Source organism: Dromiciops gliroides, chromosome 3 (assembly GCF_019393635.1).
Source record: "Dromiciops gliroides isolate mDroGli1 chromosome 3, mDroGli1.pri, whole genome shotgun sequence".
Lineage (NCBI taxonomy): Eukaryota > Metazoa > Chordata > Mammalia > Microbiotheria > Microbiotheriidae > Dromiciops > Dromiciops gliroides.
Window position 1 is genome coordinate 669,677,226 of NC_057863.1, and position 14,329 is coordinate 669,691,554.

At 49.8% G+C, this 14,329-nt stretch overlaps 2 protein-coding genes across 2 annotated transcripts in view; both read left to right on the top strand.

Moving 5' to 3' along the window:
* LOC122748489 (zinc finger protein 420-like) overlaps window positions 1-1,583 on the top strand; it is a 41,479-nt gene extending 39,896 nt beyond the window's left edge. The window contains exon 12 of the mRNA XM_043994109.1: window positions 335-1,583. Within this exon, the coding sequence (XP_043850044.1) occupies window positions 335-1,196 (862 nt within the window). The 3' untranslated portion in view covers window positions 1,197-1,583. The remainder of the gene's footprint in view (window positions 1-334) is intronic.
* A 3,335-nt stretch (window positions 1,584-4,918) lies between these two features.
* LOC122748490 (zinc finger protein 483-like) lies at window positions 4,919-12,951 on the top strand. The gene is made up of 4 exons (XM_043994110.1): window positions 4,919-5,403; window positions 6,077-6,143; window positions 6,360-6,486; window positions 9,820-12,951. Exons 1-4 carry the CDS (start codon window positions 4,919-4,921, stop codon window positions 10,209-10,211), a joined length of 1,071 nt encoding a protein of 356 aa, XP_043850045.1. The 3' UTR covers window positions 10,212-12,951.
* Window positions 12,952-14,329: the final 1,378 nt, after the last annotated feature.

Consider the following 14,329-nt stretch of genomic DNA (forward strand, 5'->3'; position numbering starts at 1 on the left):
TTCACACAAATGATATTTTAAGTGGAACATTCTAGATTTAGAATCTTTGATATTATCTAGTTCATTCCATCACTACCCACTTATTTTGCAGACTGTTTAAATTAGCCTCCAAGAAGTGAATTGACTAACCCATCATCATACAGGTAAGTGACGGAATCAGAATTCAAACCCTGACCATCCAGCTCCAGGTCCTGCAGTCTTTCCATTGTACCACAATCCCGAAATTAGAATTCAGAATTTATTGAACAGAATAGAATACACACCTGACAAGAAACCTCATGGAAGTTATGAATTAAGAATTTAACCACAGTCCATCTGTTCCTTCCCATCACAGGATTCGTCCTGGAGAGAAATCCCATCAATGTCACGAGTGTGGGATGAACTTCCGCCATAACTCACAGCTTTCTCGGCACCAGAGAATTCACACTGGAGAGAAGCCTTACAAGTGTGAAGAATGTGAAAAGGCCTTCAGTCGGAACACACAACTTTCTCGTCATCAGAAAATCCACACTGGAGAGAAGCCTTATGAATGTAATGAGTGTAGAAAGACCTTCCGTGAGAGCAAGCAGCTTTCTCGGCACCAGAGAATTCACACTGGAGAGAAACCATATGGGTGTAATGAATGTGGAAAGACCTTCAGTAGGAGCACAGGACTTACTGAACATCAGAGAATTCACACTGGAGAGAAACCTTATGAATGTAATGAGTGTGGGAAAACCTTCCGAGAGAGCAAGCAGCTTACTCGACACCAGAGAATTCACACTGAAGAGAAACCTTATGAATGTAATGAATGTGGGAAGGCCTTCCGCTGGAGAACAGAACTTACTTCTCATCGAAGAATTCATACTGGAGAGAAGCCATATGAGTGCAGTGAATGTGGCAAGGCCTTCCGCCTGAGTGCACACCTTATTCAACATCAGAGTATCCACACTGGGGAGAAACCTTATGAATGTAATGAATGTGGGAAGGCCTTCCGCTGGATCACAGGGCTGACTTCCCATCACAGGATTCACACTGGAGAGAAGCCATATGAGTGCAGCATATGTGGGAAGGCCTTCCGCTGGAGAACGGTTCTCACTTCCCATCACAGGATCCATATGGGAGAAAAACCATTTGAATGTCATGAATGTGGGAAGGCTTTCCGCCTAAGCAAACATCTGATTCAACACCAGAGAATTCACAGTGAAGCCTTTTGAATGGCAATGCCTTATAAAGTTAATGAATGAAGACTTCAGCCAGGACACACTGAGAATTCACACCTAGGTAAAGGCCTATAGATAAAGAAATCCCCTGGATAGTGTCACACAGCACCTGTTTTTCTTTTCAGGTCCCCAGATATCTGCCAACTTTATCACCTGTGCTTGTATGAGATGACTTAGACTGCTACTACTATGTTCTCTGTGAATCTGATGGCACTTGCTTCCTCCAAACCACTTCTCAGACGCCTTCAAAAGCATTATCCTCACTCTTCACCTTCCCTTCTAACAGAGAGGAAGAAGTATTCTCCCTCCTTGCTGAAACGAAATTGCCTGCTAACACCTAAGAGCCTGCCTGCCTGCCTCCCCCTCCCCCTCCCCATTCCCTCTTCCTCTCCCTCCCACTTCCTCTTCCCCTCCCCCTCCCTCTCCCCCTCCCCCTCTCTCTTCCCCTCCCCCTCCCCTCCCCACTCCCTCTCTCCCCCTCCCCCTCCCTCTTCCTCTTCCCCTCCCCCTCCCTCTCCCTCTCCCCTTCCCTCTCCCCCTGCCCCTCCCCCTCCCTCTCTCCCTCCCACTTTCTCTCCTCCTCCCCCTCCCCCTCCCTCGCTCCCTCCCACTTCCTCTGCCCCTCCCCCTTCCTCTCCCCTTCCCTCTCCCTCTCCCCCTCCCTCTTCCCACTTGCCTTTGAATTAACTGATCAGACATAGCCAAAACTAGATCCTTTACCCCTGGTTTCTTTCTCAACAACTTTGTGAAATTTCTAGCCAAGTCATCAGTGCTATTCTAGTCACTCAGTATGTTGGCTTTTGGTGGTAGGGCTTCCTTATCTTCCTTTCCTCCTCTTCAGTATTTGACACCATTGCCCACCCGCTTCCCTTCAGTTCACACTCTCCTCCCTCTTGGTCTCTTCTGGATTCCTTGTCTTATTCACACCCCCTTAAGTTTGGTGTCCCCCCAAGGTGCTACCCTTGGTCTTCTAGTCTCCCTTTGGGGAATCTCATTCACTCCTGTTGTAGATTAAAGACAAACTTGCATGGTTTGCGGGAGTTTGGAGAAGGGACAGGGAGGCGCAAGGTAGCAGACATGGGACCCTTTGTGCATTTAGAGGCAGCTATTGAGTTTATGCCTAGGGACCAGTCAAGCCTTTGGTGTTTCTTGTCTGGGGTATGTAGGGTATTCAGAGAGGATCAGCAGGCCTGGTGGGAGGGCTCACTGAGACCCACTTTTGGTTACCCACCTGTGGCTCCAAGGAGCTGGAGCATGGGCAGTGTGGCCCCACCCTGGCAGAGGGCTAAACAAGGTTAGAGAGAGGTCTTCCCCGAGCATATGAAGACTGGCTCCCTGGTGGAACAGGCAGAGGGGAAAGATTTGTCCCGATGGGCCACGAAGGTGGCTGGGGCAGGCACCGTGGAGCATTCAGAGCTTGGTGGGACTTTGAAGATGCCACGGTCACCCACTGCTTCCTGGGCCATCGCCAGTTGTTCTGACTTTTGCCCTGCCGCCAGACCTTGGTGACTGTGGAAGAGAGTGAGGCCAATGCCTCTCTCTCTCCCAAGACCAATCCCTCTGCGTGAGTCTTTCATCTCCTCTTATCACCTTCTATCATTCCTTCCTTCTCCCTGATCTTAATTCCTTCCTTCCCTGCTGCCTAGAAACGGCCGTCTTCCTCCCTCCTTTGAAAATACCTTCACTTAGGGGCAGCTGGGTGGCGCAGTGGATAGAGCACCGACCTTGGATTCAGGAGGAGGACCTGAGTTCAAATCCGGCCTCAGACACTTGACACTTACTAGCTGTGTGACCCTGGGCAAGTCACTTAACCCTGCTGGATCCCTTACCTCTCCTCCCTGTCACAACCACAGTCCTTGAAACCAACCATCCAGACTCCCTGTCTATGGTTTTTACTCGCTTCTTGACCCTTTGCCATCTGGTATCCCCACTTCCCATTCAGCTGGGATTATGACCCTGATTGATCATTGTCTAACTGGTCAACCCCATGAACTTTCCTTGGGCCCATCCCCTCCTTCCTGGGTTCTGTGACCCTTCTTCCCTGGCTCTCCTTGGCTGTCTGTGCTGCAGCCTCCTTTGGGGGTTCTTCACTAACGTCCCACTGAATAAGCCTGGCATTCCCCGGGCTCTGTCCTCCTCCCCCCTCTAATAGGCTGTCTCGTCCCGAGAGCTACAGTGGACTCTTGTCATCCTTCCACAGGTCTTTATTGAACTTGCCTAAGAGAAGTGTCTAGTCAGCTGTCTCAGGTGTTTGGGGTGTCTCAAGCCTCACTATCTTCCCAGACCCCCCATCTTTTAAAGGCACCACACCTTGTCATCCTCCTCTCTTCCAGGCTTGCTGAAGCAAGGCAAGAGGTGGCACGGGCCAGGCAAGTCAGACCTTTACCACCACTGTGACCATTGGCTCCCTCTAGAGATAACCCAAGGGCCCCCCAAACCACTGGCCCTGCTTCTGCCCTAACCATTGCAGAGTGCTACCCTCGATATCCCAGTCAACATCAGCCCCAAATGCCCACAGACTGGTGGATCTGCGCCCCCCCCCCATCACTGGCCTTGCGTTGCCATCCATCCAGGTAAGCAACCTAATGGAGCCGTAACTGAGAAAGTACCTCTATAGCCCTCCCTTCCAGGAGCAGCTACTAAAGACCCTGAAAAGAAATGTCTCACACCAGAATTCTTGGTACAAATGGTTATCTGAACTGGATATATTTTATAAGCGGAAATGATGTAGAGAAAGACGACCATCGGCTTTGCCACTGCACCCTAAGGACCATGGGACCTCTCTGTCTCACTAGCAGCCGAGAAGTTCCCTGTGTGTTTTCTCCCCGTTAGATTGTGAGCTCCCTGAGGGCAGGAACATCCATACCAGCTTGTAGCAGAGTAAGCCCTCAATAAAGGCTTTCACTCCTTCACTGTTCTCCTCTGGACCCGGCTCCCCAGCTGCGCAGCCTTTGATCCCTATTCAGGCCTATCTCAGCAGCCTCCCCATTGGATGTACTTTCTTTCCTCCAACTCCTGCCCCCGGGGCTGCCACAGCGCTACCCCCCTTCTTCCCCCCCCCCCTTGACGTGTAAGGACCTTCACAAAGTGGTCTGTTTGGGGAAAACGGCCGGCGGCACCCCATGGGCACCCCGTCTGTCTGCCTCTGTGACTGCCTAGTCAACGCGGGTAGGAAAGTGCCCCCCTTCCCCTCATACGATGGGCTACTGACTCCCTAATTACAGCACAGGTAACTGAGCATCATACACCAAGGGAATCTGGGGCGGAGGAGCGCGCGCGCGCGTGTGTGTGTGTGTGTGTGTGTGTGTGTGTGTGTGTGTGTGTGTGTGTTCACCCAGGGCGGAGGAGCGCGCGCGCGCGCGTGTGTGTGTGTGTGTGTGTGTGTGTGTGTGTGTGTGTGTGTGTGTGTGTGTGTGTTCACCCAGGTGAAGCCCCCCCCCCAAAAAAAAAAAGTAGAGGAATCCAAGCCGGGTTGAAAGCAGAAGTTTTGTCAGGAGGAAAACCAGACCCTAGGGCTGGGCCCCCAGTACCAGGTAGCCAGGAGAGGCCGGGGGGAGGGGGGGGGGAGGGGGTGTCTGCTTGCACACCATAAAGGGGAGTTTCAGGGAGGGCGGGGGGAAGAGGGTGGACAGCCTTTCCCAGGAATAGGCCGACTTGGAAGCAGGATATTTTGCAGAACAGTTGACAGCGAGGCTGGTTCGGGCCAGTGGGGGCGCATGCCCATGCGCACGCCCACGCTCGAGCGCCCACAGCACTCCCACGCCATCGGGCTCCCTCCCACCGCAGGGACCCAATGGCACCAGGACTCCGAGCGCGCCCGGACCTCGGGACTACACTTCCCAGAAGGCCGCGCGTGGAGGTTCTGGGCGGGGTTCCGGCTCGGTCTCCATGGTGAAGCCACTTCCTCCCGTCCCGCGCCTAGCGATCTTGGGCGCGCGCTCGCAGCCGGCTCCGCTCTGCTCCGTCCTCGACTGCTCTGGGCCGGACTAAGTGGGAGCGGGGGCAGGCCAGAGCTGGGTGGATGGGGGAGCATACGGGGAAGGAAGGTGGGCGGGGAGGGGTGGAGAGAGCCGCACCGGCCCAGTCACACTCCGAGCCCCGCCACCTCCGCCAACGAGAGCTTCCGTTGGCTGGACCTCGGGGCGAAGGAGCCAATCAGCAGGGGCCCCGCTATCTCCCCGCCCCTCCTGAGGGAGAGCAGGTAAGAAGCAGAGACTAGGAAGGGCCAGGGAGCGGCGGCACCGCTGATTGGATCCCAGGGCGTCCAATGGTTGTGCCCGCTCGGGGAGGAGGGGCGGGGCGAGGGTAGTTAACCAGGCTCAGATGCAGACCTCCCGAAGGGACCTGGGAACAGAGTTGCTATGTCCCTATGCGGCTCCCTCACCTGCTCTGGCTCCCTGATGCACTAGGAGAGCCGCCAGCCCCTTCCGCCCTCCAGAACCAGCCCCCCTTTCTTTGGGCATCCCCCACTATCTCCCTCCCTCACCTGCTATAGCTCCCTAGTGCCCTGGGAGAGACCTCAGCCCCCCAGGGCCAGCTCCCTTTCGCTGGTCATCCCCCACTGCCCCCATTCCCCACATATGATGATAGCTCCCTGCTGCCTTGGGAGAGACCCCAGGCCCCATTTCCCTGGGCATCCCCCACTATCTCCCTCCTGCACCTGCTATAGCTCCCTAGTGCCCTGGGGGAGACCCTCTGGGTATCCCCCCCTCTCCCCCGCTGGCTTGCCTCCCATGGCCACACCCAACCAGCCCAGATGCCCCTCCTTCCCTTGCCCCATCCAGCAGGGAGGCCTGCCCCGTGCCCCTCCGCAGTACCCTGGGGGTGGTGAGCAGACAATCCTGTCTTTCTCATGGCTGCCCTTCCCTTCTCAGCTCAGCCTCGGCCCGGAGGAGGGGGCCAGGCATGGCGCCCATGCTGCAGACCACAGGGATCCACCTGGTGAGTGCGGGAGTCCACCTGGGGGAGGAGGCTGGGAGGGGCGAGAGGGGAAGGGGAGGCAGGGGGGGTGACCTCCGGGGCCCTCCACCCTGCAGTGGATGGAGCAAGGACCGCACTTCAGGGGAGGGGCAGCCGTTCAGGGAGGGACCTGGGCCCACCAGCGCTTGGGGCAGGAGCCAGGTGGCCTTGGGCTCCTCACGGTCTTGGGTGTTTCAGGAATCGGTGACCTTCGGGGATGTGGCCGTGACCTTCACCCCCGAGGAGTGGGGGCACCTGCACCCCTCCCAGAAGGAGCTCTACCGAGAAGGGATGCTAGAGAACTACAGGCACCTGGTCTGCCTGGGTGAGGACCCCCGCCGCCCCTTGGCTTTCTTCCCTGGGCAGTGCCGGGCATGGGCGGGCACCAGGCTCCTTGTTCCCAGATGAGAAGGACAGCCTCCCCATGGTGGGCCTCCCTTTGCGGGGTCTCCTCAGGGCCAGCCCAGGGACCCCCCACACACAACCCGCAGAGCCTCCCCAAGGGTCCCAGGAAGCAGCTGTGCAGGTGAGTGAGGTGCCTGCCCCTGGGCAGCAGGAGGCCGGCAGAGACCCCTGGGGAAGCCCCTTGCCCATGCACCCTGGCCTATGGCCCAGACTGCCTGGCAGGCCAGAGCCCCCAGGGCTTCCTGTGAGCACATTGTGGCCCCAGAGTCTGCCCCAACAATCCCCCCCAAGGCCGGCCCTGACCCCTGCCTCAAGAGAACTTTGTTCCTGGCTACTGTGGGTGGGCCCTGGGCCCTGACCCTCTGGGGCGCTCGTGTCTGGGCTGATGCTTCTCCAGGCCGCCCCTCCTGTGCCAAGCTCTCTCCCAACCTCCAGGCTGGACTGTCTCCCTGCTCCTGGGCCACCTGGGTGTCCTGGGGGCCTCTGAGACTCAGCAGGTCCTACCCGGGCTCATTCCCCTTCCCCCTCTCCCCTCCCCCACTATCCTGCCTTGACTCGGGATGGCAGCACCTTCCTCCCAGTGCGCAGGACCCTCTCCAAGGTGACACCCCAACTCCTCCCTTTCTCTCACTCCTCCCAGAGCCATTCTGATGCCAAATCCTGCCCGTTGGACCGTGTCGCAGCTCTTGTGCGTGCCCCCTTCTCTCCTTTGACACCTCCCAGGCTAGACTCTTGTCACTTCACTCCTAGTCTGCTGCAGCAGCCTGCTGGGGGCCTGTCCACCTCCAGGGTCCCCCTCTCTGTCTGTCTTCCACTTCCTAACATGCAGGTCTAACCCATCCTTAGACCCCGAGTCGCCGGATGCCTCAGGACCGAGTATAAAGCCCTTTGTCTGTCTCCTGGCTCCTCCCAAGCCTTGGAGTCTGCCCTGCCACCCAGTGACACTGGCTTCCAGATCCCAAGTCTGGGGGCGTTTTCTGTGTCTTCCATGCCTGCAACGTTCTCTCGCATCCCCTCTGCTGGCTTCCTGCAAGTCCCAGCTAAAATCTCCCCTTCCATAGGAAGCCTCTCCTCACGTCCCGAGATGACCTCCCAGGGACCCTGAGCACCCCTGCTTTGTCTGGGGCTGTTTGCGGGCTGTTCTTCCTGGGATGACTTTGGATGGCCAGCACTTAGGACAGTGCTGGGCACACTGGAGGTATAGTCAGGCTGTCCTGTTCATGGGATGCATGGGTAGTTTGCAGGCTCTGGTCTGAAACGTCAGCCTGCCCTGAATTCTGTGGGGTGGGGTCCTAGCCAGGAGCCTCCGCTGATGTTGGAAAGTGCCAGGAGGCGTTCATAAAACTGGCGCAGTGCCCACTGCACCAGCATGTCAGCAAGCATCTGTGAGGGTTTACTGTGTGCTGGGGATGCGTAGAAGGGGAGTCACAGCCCCTGCCCTGGAGGAGCTCACATTCTAATGGGAGACCCTGTGGGAATCCCCTACAGGGTAAAGAGAGGCAGGAAATTGGGAAAGACCCCTTGTTTTATTTTATTTATTTTTAAATCATAAACATATTTTATATTTTCCAGTTACATGTAAAGGTAGTTTTCAACATGTGGGTTTTTTTGTTCATTCTTTTTTTTTTTTTTTTTTTTTTTGGGCAGGGCAATGGGGGTTAAGTGACTTGCCCAGGGTCACACAGCTAGTAAGTGTCAAGTGTCTGAGGCCAGATTTGAACTCAGGTACTCCTGAATCCCAGGCCGGTGCTTTATCCACTGCGCCATCTAGCTGCCCCCATTCTTTTTTTTTTTTGATGGGGTAATGAGGGTTAAGTGACTTGCCCAGGGTCACACAGCTAGTAAGTGTCATGTGCCTGAGGCCAAATTTGAACTCAGGTCCTCCTGAATCCAGGGCTGGTACTTTATCCCCTGCGCCACACTCAACATTTGTTTTCATAAGATTTCTAGTTGCAAATTTTTCTCCCTCTTTCTCTTCCCTCCTCCCTCCCCAAGACAGAAAGCAATCTGATATAGGTTATATGTGTACAATCACATTAAATGTATTTCTGCATTAGTCATGCTGTGAAAGAAGAATCAGAACATAAGGGGAAAACCTCAAAAAAGAAAACAAAAAAATAGACATAGTATGGTTCAATCTGCATTCAGAATCCACAATTCTTTTTTTCTGGATGTGGAGAGCAGCATTTTCCATCATGAATCCTTTGCAATTGTCTCAGATCATTGTACTGCTGAGAAGAGCCAAGTCTGTCACAGTGAATCATCACACAATGTTGCTGTTACGGTGTACAATGTTCTCCTGGTTCTGCTCACTTCACTCAGCATCACAAATTCTCTTTTGGAAAGGTTGATTTTGAGATGTCAGTAAGTCAGGGTTCTCCTACTGAGCAGGAGGGTGATGTGGTCAGACCTAGGATCTTTGACAGTTGAGGGAAGGAAGATTGGAGAGGGAAGAGACCTAAGGCAAGGTGACTGCTTAGGTAGGAATCAGAATGCACTGGGTGAATGAGGGCAGAGAGAAGGGTGACTCTGAGAGATCTTGTCGAGGTAGAAATGAGGTTTGGCCCCCCGATTGAATATGTGAGGTGGAAGAGTGAAGAGGTGAGGCTGTGATCGCCCTTGCAAACCCCAGTGACTGGAAGGATGTTGGGTGAGTTTTGAATGAATCAGGAGAGGCATTGGGGTGAGATCCCCAGGACGAAACATCTGGGGGCCATGTCTGGAGTAACGTGTTTCTGTTTGGAGCACCGCGTTCTTGCAAAGACCTAGCCAAGCTGAAGCCTTTCCTAAGAAGGTGACCAGATGTGGGGAGGCCTGGGGAGCACGCCATGCCAGTATTTGTGCAAGGACTAGAAAAAGATACAGGGAGGGAAGGAGAACTGAAGGAGGACTTCATTGGTGGTGCTTTCGTTCAAGCCACCCAGTCTTCACCGGCACTCTGTTTAGGTCCCCCATTTGACTCAGATGGCAGCTATTTTTGTCCAAGTAAGGTCTTGCTCATATTTTCATTATAGCTTCTGGAAATAAATTGACCCTTAGTGCCCCCTTTAAGTAACAAAACTCTCTGCAATTTTGTCATTCATGCCACAAATCAAGTTGATTAATATTGTCTTGCTTTGCCCAGATGGCAGAAGTTGGAGCAGCATTCTGTCCTGTAAATTTGTTTAGTTTTTATTGAAGGAGAAAACAAAATAAGAGAGTTTATGTAAAATGTTAAGAATAGCAGATGTTTACATTTTTTTATTTCTTTCAGGTCAGAAGCCTAGGCCTAAAGCCAAGGAGTCCTCTCCACAGCTGGGCCTTTCTATGGAAGAATCATTTCAGAAAGTACTCACCAGGGATAGTCTCTCTGTTTCAAGCTTGGGAGAAATCTGGGGACATGATGCCAGATTGAAGAAAGAGCAGAAAGATCAAAAGGAACACACCCAACAAAAAACCATTACTCATAGGAGGCCTTCCAATGAAGCAAGTATCCATGAACATAAAAAACATGGGGAAAGCATTGGTCTGTGGCCAGGCCTTTTTCCAGAACAAAGAGAACCTGTAGGAAATAATCTGCAGAAGTGGGATACACATCCAAAGAATTTCAGGCTATGCTCAGCCCTAAAAAATGTAACAGACCATGCTCAAAAAAACATTTTCTAAATTTAAGGAATATGGGGAATCATTCAGTGATGCTTCAGACCTTCTGGAAAATCATAGAAAATATAATGGAGTAAAAGCTTGCATATGTAATGAGTGTGGGAAGAGCTTTCAGAAGATATGTCTTATTCAGCATAAGAGTAGTCATACTGGAGAGAGACCCTATGGGTGTGATCAGTGTGGGAAGTCTTTTCACCAAAGTGGACATCTTATGCAACATCGGTCAGTTCATACAGGAGAGAAACCTTTTGAATGTAATGAATGTTTTAAGGTTTTTCACCTGAGCACAGGGCTTACTGAACATCAGAAAATCCATACTGGAAAGAAACCTTATGAATGTAATGAATGTGGGAAGGTCTTCCATCACAGTTCTCTTCTCATTCAGCATCAAAGAATTCATACTGGAGAGAAACCTTATGAATGTGGAAAAGCCTTCCGCTATAGCTCATATCTTACTCAACATCACATGATTCATACTGGAAAGAAACCTTATCAATGTTATGAATGTGGAAAGGTCTTTTGAGACAGCTCACAGCTTACTAAATATCAGACAATTCATACTGGAGAGAAACCCTATAAATGTAATGAATGTGGGGAGGGGTTCTGCCATAGTATTCAACATATTGTACATCAGACAATTCATACTGGAGAGAAACCTTACAAATGTAGTGAATGTGGGAATGCCTTCTGCCAGGGTTCACAGCTTACAACTCATCAGAGAATTCATACTGGAGAAAAACTTTATAAATGTAATGAATGTGGTAAGGCTTTCTGCTTGGGCACAGGCCTTAGTGAACACCAGAGAATTCACACTGGAGAAAAACCTTATAAATGCAGTGAATGTGGAAAGGCCTTCTGCCATAGCTCACACCTTACCCTACACCAGAGAATTCATAGTGGAGAGAAACCTTGTGAATGTAATGAATGTGGAAAAGCCTTCCTCAAAAGCTCCTATCTTATTTGACATCAGATGATTCATACTGGAAAGAAACCTTATCAATGTTATGAATGTGGAAAGGCCTTTCGAGATAGCTCACAGCTTACTAGACATCAGAGAATTCATACTGGTGAAAAACCTTATGAGTGTAGTGAATGTGGAAAGACCTTCTGCCAGAGCACACAACTCACAGCACATCAGAAAATTCATACTGGACAGAAGCCTTATGAGTGTAATGAATGTGGGAAGACTTTTCACCTGAGCACACATCTTACAGTACATCAGAAAATTCATACTGGAGAGAAGCCTTATGTGTGTAATTAATGTAGGAAGACTTTTCACTTGTGCTTACAACTTACTGTACACCAGACAATTCATACTGGAGAGAAACCTTACAAATGTAGTGAATGTGACAAGATCTTCCGCCAGAGTTCACAGCTTACTCGACATCAGAGAGTTCATATTGGAGAGAAACCTTATGAATATAATGAGTGTGGGAAGGCTTTCTGCATTAGCACATACCTTAATCTACATCAGAAAATTCACAATAGAGAAAACCCTTTTGAATATAATGAAAATGGTGAGGTTTTCTAAGAGACCATAGATCTTATTGGATATCAGAAAATTTGTCCTTGAGAGAAATCTTGAGATTTTAATGAATGTAGCTAAGCCTGCCATTAAACAGGCTTTATTCAATATTGGGAAATTGATAGTGGAGAGAAACTATGAATGTAATGACTGAGGGAAAACTTTCCTGCAGAGTAAATACCTTTCTCATCATAAGTCCATATTAGTGAAAAGATCCTCATGAATATAATGAATTTTTAAAAGCCTCTGCCCAAACAGATAACTTATTGACCTTGAGGTAGTTCCAACAGGAGAAAGGACTGATTGTTAGAATTTCCATAGCTTTGAAGTTGGAAAGGACTTTAAAGGTCACCTAGTCACAGAATCACAGAATTTGAGAGCTGTAAGTGATGTCAGGACTATCCCAACCTAGACACTAGGTGTCCCCACTATAACATATTAAACGTGGTCATCCAGAAAACCTGCAAGGAGGGGGAGCCCACTATTTCTCATGGCAGGCCATTTTTTGGGGTGGCTCTAATTATTACAGTTATTCCTAGTATCAAAACTAAATTTACCCCCTTGCAGCTCCAACACATTACTGCTTATTCTGCCTTCTGCAGCCAAAGAGAACAGGTTTAATCCCTCTTCCATAGGATAGCTATTGAAATACTTGAAGATATCCTCTGAGACATCCCCAGGATAAATATGAGCCCCTACTTCAATTGATTCTTAGGCTATGTACTCAAGGCCCATCCCTACTCTGTTCTCCTTTAACACTCTCCACTTTGTCAATAACCTTCTTCAAATGGTGCCTAGAACTGAACACAATCCACCAGATGAGGTCTGATGACAGGACAGTGGGGATGATCATCTCCCTTTTTCCTGGAAGTTATGCCCCTCAACAGAGACCAAGATTACTGTTTGGGACAAACCGCCTCAGTTTATCCAAGTAACTCGAGGAGAACACCAAGTCAAGCAGAGACAGATTTATTACATCCTCATGAGGACGGGCAAAACCCAATTACACATTGAAGTCTTGCAAAGATATGCCCAATCTTTTAGGTTTTTATAGTAATCTTGAAAAGGACTGTCCCCACGTACACTTAGGGTGGATGAGCTCACAATCTAATATCCAATCCTGTCTCTCCCAAAATGCATACCCAGCTCATGATCCATTTATGGAGACATGTCCAAGAACAAAGGGGAGAAGGGGAAGGGGTACAAGTCTGAGGAATGTCAAAGAAAGAGGGAGGCAGAAATCACTCCCTTATCTGACTACAATTTATCATGACAGGGACTGGGGTTCTGACATGTGAGAGGGGAGTTTTTTATTACAGGCCATAAACTAAGGTGTAGCTGGCATGTGGGAACTAAGCAGAAGTAAAGTAAATAGTGCTAATTGGTAGAACTGTGACAAGTAATAAAACTTACTGGGGGACTGGATATCTCCCAGACCCCATTCCCAAAGTTTACAGAACTGTCCCAAGTCCATTATCTCAACAATAAAACTTAAAGGAGACAGTGAGAATTTGACAAGCAATAACTTTTAGGCAAAGCAAGAGGCTAGCTATTCTGGGCAGGGCTAGGTATCTTTCAGACTCCATCCTCAGAGTTTAATCTGACTCAAATCCATAATTGTCCCACACAATTGCATTAGGTGTTTTAGCTGACACATCATTTCAGTCGCCACCACTCCAGCACCACCACCCCACACACACACACACACAGTTTTCAGACCAACTGCTTTATAGCTCAGGGGTTCTTAACCTGTGGTCTGTGAACTTTTAAAATATCTATTTAGATTGTATTTCAATGTAATGGGTTTACTTTGCCTTCCTATATATTTTATAATTTAAAAAATAATTTCATAAAAATGATTGCTTTTTATGAAAGCCTGAGAAGGGCTTCATAGGCTTCATTAGACTGCCGGATGGTTCCATGGCACAAAAAAGAAACTTTGCTCTAGCTGCATGTCCCACATTTTCTCCCTTTCAAGTTGATTCAGCACATTTTAGTATAATTCAATTCAAGGAGCCACTTCATTCTCATTAAGGACGCTCATTGATAGGAGGCCTCTTAAGTGCCTACTTTGTTCTAGGCATTGGGAATACAAACACAAAACTGCAACAATCCCTGCTCCCTAGGTTCTTACATTCTATACTTAATATGTAATATCTATAGAGATGATAGGAAATGCATCTCAAATGATGGCTTCCAGGTCACATGACCAGTGATATGGAAGACTAGATATTGTCAACAACTCATACTCTACCCAGTGCCTTCCTTGGGGCCCTTCAGGCATTTCTGAATCAAACCTGCCCCCCAAATTGCCACCTCCTTTCTGATCTGAGTCAGGCCTTCCTGAGTCTCACAGGACATAGCATCCCTGTCTACCATGAGATTGGACCTCAGGGAAGAGCCTAGAGCAGTCTAAATGCTGTCCTCCCTCAATGTTAATGTTCTATCTCAGTTAAAACATATATAACATAAACAAAAGGGAGATACTGAATAAACCATTAGAGAATTTAGAGTTAAAAGGTTTCTAGCACTCACTAGCTGTGTGACCCTGGGCAAGTCACTTAACCCCAATTGCCTCACTAAAAAAAAAAAAAGT